General features: G+C 43.7%; 1 protein-coding gene across 1 annotated transcript in view; it reads right to left on the reverse strand.

Annotated features, from left to right (window-relative positions):
• POLRMT (RNA polymerase mitochondrial) overlaps positions 1-21,103 on the reverse strand; it is a 64,225-nt gene that overhangs the window by 10,477 nt on the left and 32,645 nt on the right. The window contains exons 12-15 of the mRNA XM_069962378.1: positions 18,014-18,136; positions 17,752-17,931; positions 17,561-17,647; positions 14,745-14,858 (exon numbers count right to left, since the gene is read on the reverse strand). Coding sequence (XP_069818479.1) covers positions 14,745-14,858; positions 17,561-17,647; positions 17,752-17,931; positions 18,014-18,136 — 504 coding nt within the window. The remainder of the gene's footprint in view (positions 1-14,744; positions 14,859-17,560; positions 17,648-17,751; positions 17,932-18,013; positions 18,137-21,103) is intronic.

Genomic DNA, 21,103 nt, shown 5'->3' on the forward strand with positions numbered 1-21,103 from the left:
AGATGAGGGAAGATTTGACCCTTAGAGGAATAGTCATCTTTTTGTCTATGGATAAAGGAGATCTGTCCCATACCTGAAGCATGCTGGTCTGGAGAGTCCGGGAGTGATGCTGGCACCATGGCACTGCCGGGATACATGATGTCATCAGACCTACCAGGGACATAGCTTTCCTTATTGATATTACGGATTTCCTCCTGAAATCTTCCACTTTGGATATCACTGTGGTGACCTTTTCTTCCGGTAGAGATGTCATCTGGGTTTTGGAGTCTAGAATCATGCCCAGGAATTTCTTCCTGTGGGAAGGAACAAGATCCGACTTGGAGAAGTTTATTATCCATCCTAAGTTTTGAAGATAATGTAGGACCAGTTGTATGTGTCCTAAGAGGATGGGTGGGGATGGAGCAATAAGGAGAAGGTCGTCCAAGTAGGGAACTACAGTAATCTCCTGTAATCTTAGGTTTGCTACAGCTTCTAACATTACCTTCGTGAATAGCCAGGGGGCTGAAGATATCCCGAATGGGAGTGCTGTAAATTGGAAGTGATGTACTGACTGGGATGATTGTATCGCAAACCGGAGATATTTCTGATGTGAGGGGTGTATGGGGATATGAAAGTAAGCGTCTTTCAGATCGATTGTAGCTAGAGCTGCATTCGGGTAAATCAGAGGAGTGATAGTTTTCAGCGTCTCCATCTTGAACTTTTTGTACTTTAAGTACCTGTTCAGGGATTTCAAATTTATTATGGTTCTGAATGCCCCGCTGGGCTTCGGAACTAGGAATAGACTGGAATAATGTCCTAGTCCTTTCTCCTCCAAAGGAACTGGAATTACAGCTCCTAGATTTAACAGCTCTTTTATCCCATCCATCAGTTGGTCTTTCATCTTGTCTGATTGGTAGTGGGTAACTTGGAATTTTGGGGGGGGAAGAGAGGAGAAGTCCAAGAGGTACCCTTCTCTCAAGATGTTTAATATAAACTTGTTTTGAGTGACTTTCTCCCAGTGTGTTACAAAGTGAGATAGTCTTCCCCCCACCTTGATGGAGTCACTTGTCTTTCCCTTCAGAGGAAGGGTTGAGGAGAAATCCTCTTCCCTTACCTCCTTTGGGATAGGACCAGCGGCCAGATTTGCCTTTGCCTTTGTAATCCTGCTTTTTTTGTGTGTAGGGACGAAAAGGTTTTTTACCTTTCGGTTGACCTGAGTCAGGAAACTTCTTTTTTCTGTCTGCCGCTTTTTCCAAGATTTCCTCCAGGTCTTGGCCAAACAGGAGCTTACCCTGAAAAGGGAATTGACAAACTTTATTTTTGGAGGCAACATCTCCCTGCCAGTGTTTAAGCCAAAGAGCTCTTCTAGTGGCATTGGATAATGCTGCAGACTTGGCTGCCATTCTAATGGTTTCTGCTGAAGCGTCAGCCAAGAACCCAGCTGCCATTTTAAGCATTGGCATGGTAGAAAGTAGTTCATCCCTGGATGTTTTGCCCTCAATATGAGCCTCTAATTGCTCGAGCCAGATGTGTAAAGATCTTGCTACACTCGTAGCTGCGATGTTAGGGTTTAATATTGCAGTGGAGGCTTCCCAAGATTTCCGCAGGAGACCCTCCATTTTTCTATCCATTGAGTCTTTCAATTGGGAGGCATCCTCAAATGGTAATGATGTCTTTTTGATTATTTTGGTTACTGGTATATCTACCATAGGGGTTGTAGACCAGGTTTCAGACTCTGTTTCATCAAATACAAATCTGGATTTAAACTCTTTAGGAATCTGAAGCCTTTTTTCTGGTTCTTTCCACTCTGCAAAGATTAGATCTTTAATATTCTCATGAATAGGGAATACTTTCCATTTTTTTGGTTTTAGACCTGCAAACATAGCATCTTGTGCAGATAATGGTTGCTCGATGTCCTCTAATTCCATTACTGCTCTAACAGCTTTAATTAGAGTGTCTGCATTTTCAGATGAAAAACAAAACTTAGTCGGTTCCTTATTAGGGGTAACCGTAGGCGCTTCTGTTGTGCACTCCTCTATATTATCTTCTATTTCAATATTGTCATCTTGAAGATTTTCAGATTCAGAGTCAGATATCACATAGGTCTTGCGTTTTTTTGCAGGTGAGTGCACAGCAGAAGTTAATAGCCCTGGGGTAATTATAGGTAATGGAGCAGATGGACCTTGTGTAGGGACAACTGGCATTATTCCCAACATAGAGGCTTGAATCTCTTGGCGGATAATTGCCCGTATATCATCAGACACCGACACCTGGGCTGGAGGATTAAGCTTCACCAAACAGTTTTTGCATAGCATTCTGTTGTAAATATCCGGCAGGCTGACATTACATCCAACACATCTTTTATCCATTGCTCTTTTTGGTATCTCTTTCTCCACCTAAGGATAGAGAGACACCAAAACAATATGATAGCTACTCCCCGTTGGTGATTCCCTATCACAAAAAATAAGTAAGTGAACCCCTCAGGGTATAACTCACAGAGCCAGCAGGCATGATTCTCTCCACAGCCTCCTCTCTCTCAGCATCCTGAACATCCATGATAGCACAAGATATGCAGGAGTATAAGGCACATGTATCAGCTACTCACCAGCCTTTATAGAGGAGAGACCGCAGGAGATTTGAATTTGGCGCCATTTCCACGCCGCGCCGCGTAACTCCTATCAGCTGAGTCTTCCGGCGGGCGCGTGACGTCACCTACGCACGTGACGCAGGCGACGCACGCTACGTGCCTACGTCAGTGCGCACGCATCCCCATGAGAAGCGCGCGCATGCGCAGTAAATCTTACCCGCCGGAGAAGGCCGCAGGAGACCCGCCATGGATCCCGAGGGCCGCAGCGTCTTCAGACTCCCCTGCATTAACTCCGGGAGCGCCGCAAGGGGAGTGGGGGACCGGAGACACCTCAGAAGATGTTACCGCCAGGCAAGACATCCGGAAGGACTCGCAAGCCGTTCCAAGCCTTTGTCCCAGGAACCCATGACCACACAGGATCACAGGTAACCTCCGTGTTCCTTGATCCTGTCAGGAACAGGAAAAACACTGAGGGGGATTGTGGGAAGTGCCCTTTTAACCTCTGTGATTTCCTGTTCCTGATAGGGTCAAGGGTGACGTCCTCCATTGTGGTGCTGTCATGAGGACGCAGTGAAAAAAGTACTGATTAGGCATCACCTACACTCTGACTACCTGTTTGAAACTCTGGAGGCCAAAAGGATACTACTGCTCTCCCCACAAATACCAACATTATTGCTCATCCATAAGATGTGGTGGGTGTTTTTGTGTGTGTGTGTGTGTGTGTGTGTGTATATATTATATATATACAAACACACACACACACACACACACACACAAAGCTCAAAAAATATACAAAAAAATACACAATATAACTCCAAGCAAATCCAACTTCTATGGAATCAAACTGTCCACTTAGGAAGCAACACTGATTGACAATCAATTTCACATGCAATTAGCAAGGCAGACTCAAAAAGGAGTGGTTCTGCAGGTGGGTACCATAGACCACTTCTCAGTATCTATGCTTTCTGACTGATGTTTTGGTCACTTTTGAAGGTTGGTGGTGCTTTCACACTCGTGGTAGCATGAGACGGACTCCACCACCCACACAAATGGCTCTGGCTGTGCAGCTCATCAAGGGTGGTATGGCAAAAAGGATTGCTGTGTCTTTCAGTAGGCTGGAGGCGCTACCAGGAGACAGGCCAGTACACCAGGAGATGTGGAGGAGGCCATAGGAGGGCAATAACCAGGCAGCAGGACCGCTACCTGCGCCTTTGTGCAAGGAGGAACAGGAGGAGCACTGCCAGAGCCCTGCAAAATGACCTTCAGCAGGCCACAAATGTGCATGTGTCTGCACAAATGGCTAGAAACCGACTCTATGAGGATGGTATGAGGGCCCAGGGCACACAGATGTCCTCCGCACACTGCAGGTGAGGAGACCGGGGGATATAAAAGAAAGATGCACCTTTCGGTCCACAGATGGGAGTTGTGCATACAGCCCAACACCAGGCAGAACACCGGGATTGGCAAATTCACCACTGGTGCCCTGAGCTCTACACAGATAAAAGCAGGTTCACATTGAGCATGTGACAGACGTGACAGAGTCTGGAGATGCCGTGGAGAGCGATCTGCTACCTGCAACATTCTTCAGCATGACCAGTTCGGCAGTGGGTCAGTAATGGTGTGGGGGGTGAGGCATTTCTTTGGAGGGTCACACAGCCCTCCATGTGCTTGCCAGAGGTAGCCTGACTGCCATTAGGTACCAAGATGAGATCTTCAGACCCCTTGTGAGACCACATGCTGATGCAGTTGGCCCTGGGTTCCTCCTAATGCAGGATAATGCTAGACCTCATGTGGCTAGATTGTGTCAGCAGTTCCTGCCAGATGAAGGCATTGAAGCTATGGACTGGCCCGCCTGTTCTCCAGACCTGAATCCGATTGAGCACATCTGGGACATCATGTCTCGCTCCATCCACCAATGTCATCTTGCACCACAGACCATCCAGGTGCATGCCCAGGCATTGAAGGGAGGTTAGACAGGCACGTTGAGGCCAGACACAATACGGAACCTCATTTTGACTTGTTTTAGGGACATTACATCAAAGTTGGATCAGCCTGTAGTGTGTTCTTCCACTTTAATTTTGTGTGTGACTCCAAATCCAGGCCTCCATTGGTTAATACATTTGATTTCCATTGATGATTTTTGTGTAATTTTGTTGTTAGCACATTCAACTTTGTACGGAACAAAGGGTTCAATGAGAATATTTCATTCATTCAGATCTAGGATGTGTTACCTAAGTGTTCCCTTTGTTTTTTGAGCAATATATAATATACAGTGGTATAAGAGTCCTTGGTCTAAGAGCGTTTTGGTTTAAGAGCTTACAGTTTTTCAAATTGTGACTTGGTTTAAGAGCATTGCTTTAGTTTAAGAGCTCCCTGTACTGGGTGGGAGGGCGAGTTGGGGAGGGGTAGGGTCTTCATAGCGGGGTCTACAGCACTGTATTCTGACCCAAGAAGTCTCCCTCACCTTCCAAATCATAGCAGATCCACTTCAGGCTGGGGCTTACATCAGGGGACAGGACTGGGGAGGTAATCTCTTCATAGCTGTAACCCCTCTCTCCCCGGAAAGAGAGCGCTGCATGTATGTGCCCACATCTGCACTGCTCATTACTTCATGCTCCGTGCAGTCTCTGTCAGCCTTGATTGGTCCGTGCTAAACACTTCTGAGCACTTCTGCACTGCTATCATGTGACCACACAGACTGACAGCAGCCCTGCTTCTCTACTCTAGCCTGTTGTACTACACTACTGCATTATGGGGATCTGCATCTCCATCCTGTATCTACAAACTGCTGCTGTGTTTTCAGATTTATGCAGTTACTGTACATTATACTCCACATGCTGATTGCTATACTGTACAGTAACTTATAATATCACATATTCAGCAGGTTTGTTTCATTTGTTTTACATGTTATTTAGTATATAAAATTATTTTGGGGGTGTGGAACCAATTGTTTGCATTTCAATGCTTTCTTATGGGAAAATTTGCTTTGGTTTAAGAGTGGATTTAGATTACAAGCGTGGTCCCAGAACAAATGATGCTTGTAATCCAAGGCACCACTGTATATAAATTTCTTACGGGTAATTGCGTTTTCATAAGCCCCCGATAGCACCCCTGCAGGACAGGAGACCGGGGAATATAAAAGAAAGACAGACCTTTCTTCCACACTCCATTCTGAACAGTACTCTGAAGGAGCCGTGAGCATAGAGAATATAAAAATAAAGAAAATACAGACAGAAAATATGAATACTTTAGGGTCGGAAATAGTAGACACCTTCTTACATCTAGATTATGAAAGGCTGCTTCTTGTGGATTTGTTGGCTGACTACAGAACAAAAGTCATGCAGTAGTATCTGTGCAGGTGAATAACCACTATGGATGATTTGGCTCAACACAATTCCCAACCTCCACTGGTCAATGTACTCAATCGCAATATGTGAATTGGAGCCTATCTATTTGTGGGACTTAAATAAGAAATTAAGTAAGAGTCCGACTCACTGTTTGCTGTCTTCTTATTTCTTTATTCACATGTCCATTTTCGTAAGGCTGAGGAGGCTTAGAGGTGTGCATACACGGAGCTGGCATGGGTCCCGTCAAATAGATAGGCTCCAATTCACATATTGCGATACAGAACAAAGGTAAAATAATGTCTAGGTTCTTGTGGAATTCAGACACAACCTTAGGCAGGAAGGAAGGCAAAGTCCTTATGACCACTCTATCATCCAACGTCAACGTCTATCCAATCATCTATATGGAGGAAACGCAGAAACGGCCTGTAACTCCCCAACCACTGTTGTTATCACGACTAAAAACACCATTTTCAGGGTCAAAGTCTTTAACGGAATATCCAGCCAAGGTATCCAAAACAAGGTTTAGGTCCCATGGGGGTACTGTCCCTCTTATTGGAGGATTTATCTCGGAAGCTGATGTGATAAATCTTTCAATGAGCAAGTTGTCTGCTAGTATACAGTCTAGGAAGGAGCGAAGAGTCAATATCTGCGCCTTCAAGGTACTAGGACTAAGCTGTACCACATACCAATCCATGCATCCTATCAAATTTATAATGCCATAAAGCAATTTGGGAAAAGAAGAGATATGTCTGACTTTAAAGTGTCCAACTTTTGTAGGAAAGAAAATTGTTTAACACTTTTAAATTTATTATTGTCCGGAAAGACCCATCCGATTATTTTTAATCAGGAAGAGTGGTGAATTAAATCCTCCCCCTATTTCTGAGGGAGGAACAGAAACCAAAACTTTTTACAGCACCAAAAAAAATGACTTTTTTTCTATAGTGCGGATTGCTTTAAGGGATCTGACATGAGTCCAGTGGGGAAGAATCTGCCCCCCGGGGGCTCTTATGGTGCGTTTACACAGACAGATTTATCTGACAGATCTTTGAAGCCAAAGCCAGGAACAGACTATAAACAGGGATCAGGTCATAAAGGAAACCAGAGAATTCTCTTGTTTCCAAATCCATTCCTGGCTTTGGCTTTTAAAATCTGTCAGATAAAACTTTCTGTGTAAACGCACTCTTAAACTCCAAGAGCAGGCCCCAGGCTACAGCACTCAAAACCCAAGGACTGGAGGAAATCTCCCTGTAGGCCTGAGCACAGTGGCACAGGCAAGCCCCCACCGGACATACCTCATTGCAGGAGGGGGCTTTGGTTTGTTATTTTTACTGGAACCAAAGAGGAATCCCCTCCCCTTCCCATGAAACCTACACTTTTATTATTCCGGTTTTGATGAAGGGGCTTCCTATACTGCTTCTTCCTATAAAAGCACTTCTTAACCCTTTGAGTGGTAGGGAACCCTTCCTTCCTGTCTGATGCTTTCTCTAAGGGCAAATACAACCACACAGTACTGAGTTTCAGTAGCAAATAAATCTTTATTATATAGCATTAAAAATAACATTAAAAAAAAGAGGAAAAACCATGCATTAAAAAGATAGTTGCAATCCCTGAGGGTATATACAAGTACAAAATACTATATTGTTGCTATCTGCCCACCTCACAAAAGCTGCATAAATTAGGACATCATATCACTCATATCATAACAGGGTCCATATCAAAAAAGAATAAAGTGCAAGTGTAAAAAATATATTCTACCTTGAAGTCTCAATGTATAAAGTGCTATATGCAAATAATTACATACTTCACATCACTCCCCACTGGTATAGCTGGACGACACTTTGCCCTTCAATCTCTATTACCCCGCAAAGGTTTGGGACAGAATAGACATATTACCTATAAGTCGCTGACAATCACACTCCTCCAGGACGCCACCTCCCCGACGCGCGTTTCGCAATCTTCGTCCAGGGGTGATGACGTCCTTCCGGGTCTGGGGTTAAATACCTGAAGCCACCAATCACTTTTAATCATTTAATTAATCACCTGCAATTTGTTGGTGCATGATCCACCATTTCTCCCTGACTCACATCCTGTCACACTGTGACATCACTTCCGAAAAGACCACATGGCAGAATGTGAGTCAGGGAGGAATGATGGATCATGCGCCAACAGATCGCAGGTGACTAAATAAATGATCAAAAGTGATTGGTGGCTCCAGGTATTTAACCCCGGATCCTGAAGGACGTCATCACCCCCGAAGATTGGGTCGGGGTGGTGGCTTCCCGGAGGAGTGTGATTGTCAGTGACTTATAGGTAATATGTCTATTCTGTCCCAAACCTTTGCGGAGTAATAGAGATTAAAGGGCGAAATGTGGTCCAGCTATATCAGTGGGGAGTGATGTAAAGCAATTATTTGCATATAGCACTTTATACATTGAGACTCCCAGGTAGCTTATATTTTTTGCACTTGCATTTTATTCTTTTTTGATATGGACCCTGTTGTGATATGAGTGATATGATGCCCTAATTTATGCAGCTTTTGTGAGGTGGGCAGATAGCAACAATATAGTATTTTGTACTTGTATATACCCTTCGGGATTGCCACTATCTTATTAATGCATGCTTTTCCCTCTTTTTAATATATGTTATTTTTAATGCTATATAATATTGTTTTGCTACTGAAACTCAGTATTGTGTGGTTGTATTTGATCTAAGGTAAACTGAGGTAGAAGTCACTATAGTGCACATAATTTTGTGATTGATTTAGAATTTTTATACCATAGAGTGCACATTGACAAATTAGGTATTAACTGCTTTCTCTAAGGGGCCTATTACACCAAACTATTCCAGCTGATAATAGTTTGGTGTAATAGATCATGTTAAGAGGCAATGATCAGCCGACATGCACGATGTCTTAAAGGACAACTCCGGCGAAATTTTTTTTTGGCTTATTTAACACACATTACAAAGTTATATAACTTTGTAATGTGGTTAAATACCCGGTCTGGCCCTCTTCCCCCACTTTCCGACCCCCGACCCCCCACCCCGGAAGTTAAAGAATATATACATTACCTATTACGGTCGTCACGGTCTTCTCTGGTGTCGGGTGATGTCAGAGCTGGGGGCGGTCCGGGTCTTCTTCCTCCTCGGCGTCTTCATTGAGAGTGAATGGGAGAGAAAAGGCTGCTGGTGCACATGCGCACCAGTAGCCTTTTCATTGGCTGGAGCGCATCACATGGCTTCCAGCTTGCTCAGCCCTGATTGGCTGAGCTTGCTGGAAGCCATGTGATGCGCTCCAGCCAATGAAAAGGCTGCCGGTGCGCAAGCGCGCTGGCAGCCTTTTCTCTCTCATGGACCCGGAAGAAGGAGACATCGCTGGACGGCGAACGCAGGTGACGGTGAGGCGGACGGCGGGCGAATGGAGTGGCGATCGTCACCGGAGGGATGGTGAGTATGGTGTCTGTGTGTGTCTGTGTTTTTTTTTTTGGGGGGGTCCCGCCGGAGTTGTCCTTTAAAACTTGACCTTTTAAAACAACAACGATAGTGAAGGTCCGCTGGACGTCACTCCCTGCAAGAGGAGCGGTGGCAGCAGACAGACGCTATCTTCTATGGGCCCCCTAGACAATCAACCCCACTTGATATCTTTTTGTGTTATAGCACAGACAGCGAGCAGGGAACAAGGAGCAAGCAAGCACTGACCTGACAGGTCAGAGCTCGCTTGCTCCTTAATATCAGGCCCTGTAATGCGGCCCTAGCAGAAAGAATAGGACAGCCCAAAACAGAAACTCGCCATTACGAGGGATAGAGCATAACCTCCCCTTAGGACCCTATTTCACCAGACGATTATCGTTCGCATAATCGTTAACGATTAACGATCTCAAACGACTGCTATTGCGAAAGACCTAAAAAAGGTTCACTCATTTCCATGGAACGATAATCGTTACTTATGATCATATTTGCGATTCGTATCTCCTGCGAACGACCGAACGTCTTATTCAATGCGAACGTGTTGCGAAAGAGCAACGATAAAAATAGGTCCAGGTCTTATAAAGCGATCAATGATTTCTCGTTCAACGTTAATTGCATTTCAACCGAACGATTATCGTTTAGATACGAACAATTTAACGATAATCGTCCGGTGGAATAGGGCCCTTAGACACTACATCCCCCTTCTAGCTAAATTTGATAAGGCTGTGACTTTCATAGACATCTTATTGGAGTCCACTGATGCATCGGCCAGGGAGTCAGCCACCTTTGCCAACAAGAGTTTGTTACACGAGTCGTCTTCCGGTACCTGAGCCCTTATATTTACCAGCCAGAGCCTAAGAGCCCCTGCTACACAGGTATAGGGATGCACGATGCACCGAAAAATCGATACTACTATCGATTTTCGGGGCAAAAAAACGATTCAATACCAGGATTTCCTGGTATCGATACTTTATGTTAAAACTACAAAATAGCGTAGTTTAACATATAGTGCCGAGAACATGACAGGCGGCTACCTGAGCGCCTGTCATGTTCTCTCTGTGCCACCCCTGCGGACACAGACCCGGGACCCTGCGCACTCACTCGGGCCCAGATCATCCACCTACCATGCAGCTGCCGCCGGCAAATTTTCCGTCGCCGCGCCTGCCTCTGACATCGCCAGCCCCGGGACACGTGTGTGTCACTGCGGGGTTGGCAGCTGCGGGTCCTATGGGCTAAGATGAGGACCTTCCCCCCCTCCACAGGCACCGAGCATGAGACACAGCTGGGCCGGTGAGTGTCTGACAAGGGCAGAGGGGTGCGCAGGGTCCCGGGTTAGTATAGTATTGCATAGCTCATTCATAGGGCAGCACAGGGTCGGCGGCAGGAGAAGGAAGGAGAGCGGCTGAGAGCTGCACGGTCCGGGAGGGGAGAACGCAGGAGAAGGCTGGAGGTGGGGGAAGGGGAGGAGGAGGAGGAGATCTGACAGGAGGTAGCTGTGAGGCCGGGCCGTCAGGACACTCCTGGGGCCGGCATCAGCAATGTGGGGGGTGAACAAAAGGTCGGCCTGGCTGCAACTGTGAAGGGAAGGGGGAGGGGGGCTGTAGCCTGAAGATTACATTGCTGCCCGAATCCAGCTGGAATAGTGTAATTACAACCCCCATCATCCCCCCTGACAGCTGAAGTGTATTACATGACTACAGTTCCCATCATCCCCCCTGACAGCTGAAGTGTATTACATGACTACAGTTCCCATCATCCCCTCTGACAGCTGAAGTGTATTACATGACTAAAGTTCCCATCATCCCCCCTGATAGCTGAAGTGTATTACATGACTACAGTTCCCATCATCCCCCTGACAGCTGAAGTGTATTACATGACTACAGTTCCCATCATCCCCCCTGACAGCTGAAGTGTATTACATGACTACAGTTCCCATCATCCCCTATGATAGCTGAAGTGTATTACATGACTAAAGTTCCCATCATCCCCTATGATAGCTGAAGTGTATTACATGACTACAGTTCCCATCATCCCCCCTGATAGCTGAAGTGTATTACATGACTACAGTTCCCATCATCCCCCTGATAGCTGAAGTGTGCTACATGACTACAGTTCCCATCATCCCCCCTGACAGCTGAAATGTATCACATGACTACAGTCCCCATCATCCCCCTGATAGCTGAAGTGTGTTACATGACTACAGTTCCCATCATCCCCCCTGATAGCTGAAGTGTGTGTTACATGACTACAGTTCCCATCATCCCCGATAGCTGAGGTGTATTACATGACTACAGTTCCCTTCATCCCCCTGATAGCTGAAGTGTATTACATGACTACAGTTCCCATCATCCCCCTGATAGCTGAAGTGTATTACATGACTACAGTCCCCCCCCCCCCCCCTGATAGCTGAAGTGTGTGTTACATGACTACAGTTCCCATCATCCCCCCTGATAGCTGAAGTGTATCACATGACTACAGTTCCCATTATCCCCCTGGTAGCTGAAGTGTATCACATGACTACAGTTCCCATCATCCCCCTGATAGTTGAAGTGTATTACATGACTACAGTTCCCATCATCCCCCTGATAGCTGAAGTGTATCACATGACTACAGTTCCCATCACCCCCCCTGATAGCTGAAGTGTATCACATGACTACAGTTCCCATCATCCCCCTGATAGCTGAAGTGTATCACATGACTACAGTTCCCATCATCCCCCCTGATAGCTGAAGTGTTATTGTGCATATTATAAGATTATCACCTTCCTGATGACGCACGGTAAATGGTGCAAGCGGAGAAACCACCAAATTCAGTCCCACATAAAAACGTGGTACTAAATAAAACTACAGAATAGGAATCAGAATAGGGCTATTTTTTTAAGAACATTTATTTTAAATAATGGAAACTTTATTTATAAAGTAATATGGTTCATACAGACCTGACAGTCGGGGGGGGATCTCTATTGTGTTTTTTTTTTTTAACTATAATTTATTAAGTATCGAATTGGTATCGAGCATTGAAAAAAAAAAAGTTGGTATTGGTATCGAACTCAAAATTCTGGTATCGTGACATCACTACACAGGTATATGCAACACTAAATCTCAGGAAACATGTAGCCGCTTCATGTTTTTTTCTATTAAAGTATTCCGCCTTCCTGTCCATTGGATCAGGAAGGGATCTTATGCCTCGAAAGGCAAACTATTTTTCTTGGCCATTTTTGCCACTGGAACATCCACAGCCGGGGCTTTATCCCACACTTTTGCATCTGCCTCCTCACAGGGGTATTTGCGTTTAAAGAATCTGGGAATAAAACATTTCCTTTCTGGTTTTTCCCTCTCTTTTTTAATCAGGTCCCTAACATTTTTGTGCAGCAAATCCTCCACCGAGTGCGGCTCCCTAATGTCCCCCATATTCATGGATGCACTAAAGGCCTTTATCAGCTTGGTCAGAGTTATCTGCTGAAACAGCACCTGTTGAAACAGTGACCCTCAGTTTCCTCCTCAGATGAGGACAGGGTATCCAAACTATTCTTTTTCCAGGCTGCCACCCTTTAACACTTTCACATCAGCAATACGTATATACATACACGTTCCTGCTGCACACACCCTGTGCAGCAGAAGCGTATATATACATTCCTGACTGACAGAGGGGTTTGATGTGTGCGGGACCGCTGCAGTGAGAGCGTGCACACATCACTGTGTCCGGGGCCGATCCTGCCACTGCCTGTCATTAACCCCTTAAATGATTGCGGCATTTAAGGAAGTCAGTAATAGGTTAGGCACCTGTCACTGACTGATCGGGACCCCAGCAGGGTCCTGATTGCTTGTACCGACAGATGGGGGAAAGCCACATAGAGTCTGCTCTCAGGCAGACTTATGTACAGATCGCCGATAACACTGATCTATGCTGATCTGATCTGGCATAGCATAGATCAGTATATTGATTGCATGTTTACAGTAAAATAAAACTGTTAGAAAAAGTGTAATAAAAAAAAAAAGTATTTTAAAAAAACCTTTATAAGCCCCCCTCCCAATAAAAGTTTAAAATACCCCCTTGCCCATTATAAAAATCAAAATAGGTAAAATAAATAAACAGACATATTTTACATTGTAGCGTGTGGAAATGTCCTATCTATTCAAATATAACATTGTTCCCGCACGGTGCACAACATAAACGAGAGAAGAAAAAAAAAAACATCAGGATTGCTGATTTTTTAAAATGATATATTAGCAAAAAAATAATAAAAAGCGATCAAAAATTCTCTCTTGCACCAATATACCACCAATAAAAACTAGAAATCATGGCGCAAAAATTTGACACCCCAACCAGCCCTGTAGGTGGAAAAATAAAAGCGCTATGGCTCTTAGAAGGCGAGGAGGAACATTGCACTAATTTGACCCGGATAGATTCAACTCCTTTACAGACTACCTGAACTCCCTACTTGCAATTTGCTTGAAAATGTTAGCGACCGCTGTGGACTCTTGTGTTACTAAGTTATCCACACATTGTGGGCATAGGGACCTAGTATATGACTCTTCTAGAGGAGCTTTGCACTTTGCACCCCCCCTGTGACGTTTCTTTGTGGAGGATTTCTTGCTAGATCTAGACCCCTCCTGCGATTTCTACAACAAACAGAAAAGGATCCATCAATAAACAACCATGAAAAGGGTACGCTCACCAACCAAGGATATTAGTCCCACTGATACTGGAGTAGAGGCCCTCCTAGAGCTCCTTTCCTTGCGTTTCTTTTCATTACTCGCAGAGTCTGTGATACTAGCAAAGTTTTCGCAGGCACGCTGACAGTCTGCTATCTGACTCGAACTGCTACTGCCGCTTGCTGCTCACAACAATACCGGCTGTCAAGAACACAAATCCTAATGTCCACCATTGCGCGTGGACTCACAGACACAGCCTGCAGATGCCCCGGCTCCTTTGAACTTTGTGCCCTGGAAGTGAGGACCATGCCAGGAGCTCCTGGCTCCTGTCTGGAAGACAAAGCATGGCCGACTTCCAAGCTAAGAAGAAGTTCAGGTAGTTATAAGTACAACCACATTGGTCGGTAGCATGCACAAGCTCTATTCAGATCCAATAGGACTCATGCACTAAACCGCCACAGCGCGGTTGTATCTATAGTTACCCAAACTTCTGGGGGAAGGCTGAACACTGATCTGGTGAGGAATTATAATGACTGGTATACTTTAAATTGACTTTTTCCAACAGTTTGAAATGTGTATAGAAAACACAGGCAAAGAAGAATTAGTAGATTAGAGATTTGCTGTATATGCAATCCCCTGACACAGAAACATTGGTTCAACAAGTATACTGGTTTTCTAGAAAAGTAATAAGCAGTAGAAGAACTCTCTCACCATGACATTCCTGCTACGGTGGTAAGGCTGTATAATGGGAAGTCCCAGGGGTGTTACCCACTCCACTGTGTTTCCAGACTTGGAGATTATGCGAGCACTTTCTGTCAGCCAGTGCTAAGTACAAGAAGGGAAGTTGCAGTTAGAGAACAGGATTATGTTTCCCAATATCTTAATATTCTTTAGGCCATTGCAATACTTTATGTACCGTATTTTCTGGCATATAAGACTACTTTTTAACCCTGGTGAGGGGAATTCAAAACCGCTGCGGCTGCATCTCCGGTATTTGGGGCGACCGTATGAAAGGACCCACGAAGGCATGTGACAGCAGCGCGTGGCTCCCGGCTTCTATCAGCAGTCAGGGACCGGGGGGAGCCGCGCCCGGCTAATTAGCCATTCAGATGTAGCTGTTAAAGCTGACAGCTGCATTTAAATGGCTATAAACAAGTCCTCCTTGGTGTCTAGTGTCTGCTTCTTACCCGCTCGGGCCTCAGCATCACATTTAGGTTGATCCTGGCTCTGTGTTTAAAATCCTCCGGGCTCCAGCAGGTCAGAACAATACACAATACGCATACTTCAATGATCTATACAAGAACTCAAAGTGTAAATTGGTGCCCCTTAGTGGAGCTATAAGTAAAAAAAAAAAAAAAAAAAAAAGAAAACAAAAGGTCTTTTTAATAATAAAAAATAAATATACCCATATAAAAAAAAAAAAAACATCCCATATTAACCTTTGGAGGACAAAGCCCAAAATGACCCAGTGGACCACACAAATTTAGATTTTTGTGTTTTGTTTTTTCCCTCCTCCCCTTCTAAGAGCTCTAGCACTTTCAGTTTTCTATCTACAAGCCATGTGAGGGCTTGTTTTTTACATGAATAGTTGTACTTTGTAATGGCGTCTTTTATTTTAGCATAACATGTTTGATGGTACCCCAAAATTATTATTTATGAAGATATAAACTAGTGAAATCTTAAAAAAAAAAAATACAATATGGTAACTTTTGGGGGGTTCCTGTGTCTATGTAATGCACTATATGGTAAAAGCGACATGATACTATTACTCTATAGGTCAGCCCGATCACAACCACATGCAGGTTTACACAGATTCCCTAATGTTATATATATATTTTTTTTAATTAAATCCTTTTTTTAGGCAATTAATTATTAATAAAATAGGCCTATTGTGAAGCTTGTTATATTTTAATAGATCGGACAATTACGCACGCTACGGTATATTATATGTTTATTTTTATATGTTTTATTTATATAATGGGAAAGGGGGGTGATTTAAACTTTTATTGTGGGAGGGGCTTTGGGGTAGTGTAATAATGATTTTAACTATTTTTTTTAAAACACATTTTAAGTCCCCCTGGGGGACTTTTACATACATTACTTTGATTTTACACACTGATCATTGCTATGCCATAGGCATAGCATTAATCAGTGTGATAGGCGTTCTGCTCATTGAGCCTACCTGTGCAGGCTCAGTGACCAGAGGGCCGATCGGACCGCACCGAGGCAGGTGAGAGACCTCCGTCGGTCTGTTACAATGATCGGGACCCCCGCAGTCAGGGGTTAATGACACGTTGCAGCCTGTCATTAACGGTGAGGTACTGGCTGCTCATTGCAGCCGGCCCCCACCTCCTATGAAGTACGCTCTGCTCTGGAGCACGCTTCATAGCAAAGGACGTACTGGTACGTCCTTGGTCGTCTAGGGCTTACAAAACATACTTGATCACATTGCATACAAACATATTTGATATCGCCGCATTCAGAACTGCCTGAACTGTCAAAATGATAGCATTCATGATCTTGCACTGTATATAGCGTAAGACCAAAAAAAACCAAAGCGCTAAATTGCACATTTTGGCCACATCAAATCCAGAAAAATTGGACTAAAAAGTGATCAAAATGGAAAGTGTAGAAGATGGGTAGTCTTCAGTGAGTATATCCCAAACTCTATGGGGGACATTTATCAAGGGGTTCTATATATGAACCAGTATTCGACAGGTAAATATTTTTTAGATGTGACTTTATTTTAATCTGCCTGTTTTAAGTATTCACCCAAAACTTTGCATAATAAGGGATTAGTGCCCAATTTATCATTTGCGACTTTTTAAAAAGTCGCATAAACAGGCGCCTTTTTTGCGCCTTTTTATTTAGATGCATTTACTATGGCAGTGCTACATGTTAATGAATCAGTCACAAGATATTAGAACAAAATACACACCAATCCCCATTAGAATAGTTGCACTTATTAGACTCCTTAGTAAATGTCCCTCTATATTTTACCGGCAAAGTTGGTGGTCGCCTTATACGCCGGAAAATACGGTATATGCCACTTCCCACTCCTATGCATTCTTGTTTTTTTTGTTTTTTTTAGATACATACCTCTATTCTAATGAACAGATGCTGCAACCTGTTAACTCCCTACACAGCCCTTCAAAATATGAAAGATTATCATCCATTTACGCTTACAAAACGTCACAGATTTTTGTTTCTATCCATGAAGATCGATACAGACGTTATTTACAGACTATAAACAGAGAACAGGTCATAAAGGAAAGATTGAAATTTCTCCTCTTTCCAAATTCATTCCTGGCTTTGGCTTAAAAAATCTGTCATATCTCTGTGTGTGTGTAATAGGGACCTTACATTGGCAGATTATGTAATCTCTTGGGGTATCTGTTATTATTTATTTACAGGATTTTTTAAGATCGTGTGTGCTGATGGCACAACAATACCTTCTAGTCCTGTGATAAAAAAAAGAAACTTCCTTTGTCTTTTACAATACTGATTGACTTGGAAGAGTATGTTACCTGAATAGATCTTGTACCAGAAAACATTTCTTTCAGGCTGCTGAACACTTGCTGAACCAAATAATGGGAGGCCTCCCACACATATTCCTAGTAGAAGAAAAACATTTAGCAGTACTCATGTGTGCAGTGCAAATAGGAGACAGTAACAGAGAGAATCGAATATTTTTATATGCCCTTGCATCCCCACAAACCTGCGGGAAAGAATCCAACTCTCGTAGTCTTTTTTCAATCTGAAGCCTCCCTCCGTATCGAGTCACTCCATACACCACAGTCATTACTGTCTGCTTTACCACTTTACGTCCAATGAACCCTTCAAGAACCTGAGCTATTTTAATTCCTTTTTTGGCATCAATCTTACGGAATTCCTCTACCTGATGACGAGAAGCAGGAATGAAACAACATCCTACAATTTTAACTATAGCACTCACATTACAAGTCACGTGGTTACATTACCTGTTGAGCAACCCCACTATACACATCCCGAGGAGTCTCGTTGGGCATGAGGTTTACAGACCTGGCTCCAATTTCATCCCTTCCCAGAGCGGCATAATGCTGGAGACCATTACATGATCCATCCTATAGACAACATTTGTACATAAAATTCACAACAATACTATCTTAACTTTTTTATGGCTTAAGCAAAAATGTGGTGAAAGATGAGAAATATTATACATATTAAACTTTGTTTTCTTAAGTCTACATTGACACTTCATGTACAATCCCTTTTATTTTGCACTGCTTGTTTAATAGTATAATACTTTTTTAACCCCCTTTGTGGCCTTAGGTGCCCTGATTCTAAAGGTGTTTTTATGCTGGCCTCTGTCAAATTCCAAAAATGCCTAGAATGAGCACGTGACTATCAGAACTAAACTATGGAAATGAAAGAAGGTGGGCTGGTCCAATGAATCACGTTTTAGAGCCAGTCTCTGAAGTGACAAGCTGTTCAGCCTATCACTGGACATGGCTCTGTCACGTATTGGCCAGTGATTGGCTGAGCGGCCCGCAGCCACCATCTCGGAATATCCTACTAAATGCCTTGCCCCGTAAGAGCGCTTGTTTAACTTGCCTAATGGGAGTGAAAGGAGAAGTCTGGTAAAAATGTTTATTTAAGTATTGTATTACCCACCAAAATTTATACAAATCCCCAATATACACTTATTACGGGAAATGCTTATAAAGTGCTTTTTTCCCTGCACTTACTACTGCATCAAGGCTTCATTTCCTGGATAAAATGGTAATGTCACAATCCGACTCCCAGAGCTGTGTGGGATGTGGCTGCTGCAGAGGATGATGGCAGAGGGATGCTCAGTGTCCCTCCAGTGCCCTGTGTCCCTCAGTGTCCCTCTGCCATCATCCTCTCCAGCAGCCACAGCCCGCACAGCTCTGGGAGTCGGGTTGTGACATCAACATTTCATCTAGCAAGTAAAGCCTTGATGCAGTAGTAAGTTCAGAGAAAAAAGCACTTTATAAGGATTTCCCGTAATAAGTGTATATTGGTCATTTGTATAAGTTTTGGGGGGGCAATACAATACTTTAATTAAAAAAAAACTTTGCCAGACTTCTTGAAAGTTTCAGGGCCTTTAGCCCTTAGTTTATAGAATCTGACCTCAGAGTACATGGTCAGCTAATATGCCAATGTTTGCTTACATTGTCATGTAATTGTGACGTTAAATGCTGCCCATAGTCTCTCCTCCCTGTAAGACCTAAGGGTCCTAGTAGACAGACCGATTTTTTATTTTCTCTGAGTAACAAAATCGAAAACTAGCCCTTTCTCAAACGACCTGAAATCATTCACCATACACAGAACGTTAACCGTTAGTTACCATCATTATTACAATTGTTAGTATGATTGTTCGTAGTATACGGGTATACGAACAATCCTAACAATGAATGAACGATGTGTACTTACAAAAAAGATTCATTTGCAAATGATTAACAATGAATTTATGGTCAGCTCAAAAGATGCAATCAACGATTAATTTGTTATTCATTTGATTGTGGGATGCATACAATCAAGAGATTATAACTTAAAGGGGTTGTACAGTTTTAAACATTTTTCTCCCATTCTGACCCTTTGCCAAAGTTATACATACCACCAATGTGCTTCCTGTACCAGAGTGGTCGTCACAGAAGGTGGGCAGTCTTGGCAGTGAGAGTCTTTCCTAATTGGTCCCTTTCCTAATGGCTAATTTAAATATCTGGGTGTCTGATTTTCCATTGGTAAGAGCTGGCTGCCAATGTGGTTATGTGATCTCCCTGTATGTACATATAAGCTCTGCTCATTACAGCTTCTTCCTGATGTAGCAGAGCTGAGTTTCACTACAGTGCTGCCGTGTTTCTGGAGATACACTTGCTCCAGGAACATTGCAGCACAGTAGTGGAAAGTAGCTGTGCTACATCAGGAAGAAGCTGTAATCCAGCATAGCTTGTATGGACATCACCCTGCTGTCTGGGTCACCTCCTCCCCCCTCATCAGCACGCTGCCTAGCCCTCTGCAGCCCCCAATGGTCATCCTGCCTACAACTCTGCAGATATTTAAATTGGCCATGAGGAAGGGGACCAATTAGGAAAGACTGTCTCACTGTCAAGACTGCCCACCTTCTGTGACGTATTGGCACAAAATGGAGGACAGAGAAAAGTATGTGACGACAGTCAGAGAGATTTTCAGAACTACAGAACTTCCTGTGCAGCTGGAGAGGGGGGTCAAAGTCAGGGAAAATGATTTTGGCGAACTTTGGCAAAGGGTCAGAATGGGAGAAAAATGTTTAAAACTGTACAACCCCTTTAAATTAGAAAAATGTAGCAATTTTTCGCACAATAATCTTTCCATGTAATAGGGCCTTAACACCCTTCCCCTCCCTTCCTTTTCTCTACACTGGGAGCCAGCTAAATGTGTGGCCAGGGGAGTGCTTATAGAACATGGGCTAAAAAAAAAACAAAAAAAACTACTTGATAAGATAGGTGACTTAAAAACACAACATTAGACAACTCTCTCAAAAGACATTGGTGTCTCTCTTATTCAAACTTGGGATATGCTCTAAAAATTTCTCACTAGGACGTCCAAAGCTACCTTAGGTAAATGTAGGCGCCATTTTTAAAAACATAGTAACGAAAAGCAGGTCATTGGCACCGGCCCTTCGCTAGCAGCAACAACGGCTGTACATACCTTTTATTCACACAGCGACACAAACCCAAGTAAATTCTTCTTCTGATATCGCAAAGGTATGTTGCCAATTTTATACCAAACTGTTTTCAGTAGATAAATACAATCTGGCTAAGCTAGACCACATGTTTTGGAATAAGATCTGTACCTATATAGCAAATGCGAGAATGGCCTCCCTAGAAGCATCGAGCTCCTAGAAGCCCCAGTCACAGCTGGGAAATTAGCGACAGCCATTAAGGACACACAGACAGCCAAATTCCCAGGAGCGGACACCTTTGGTCTGATATATTTTAACTGGATGGCACTCAGGCTCATGAAGCGGTTATCCCTAGGCCTGGAAAAGATAGTGCCCAATGTGCTAATTTTAGACCGATTTCTCT

The sequence above is a fragment of the Dendropsophus ebraccatus genome, chromosome 3, assembly GCF_027789765.1.
Source record: "Dendropsophus ebraccatus isolate aDenEbr1 chromosome 3, aDenEbr1.pat, whole genome shotgun sequence".
NCBI lineage: Eukaryota > Metazoa > Chordata > Amphibia > Anura > Hylidae > Dendropsophus > Dendropsophus ebraccatus.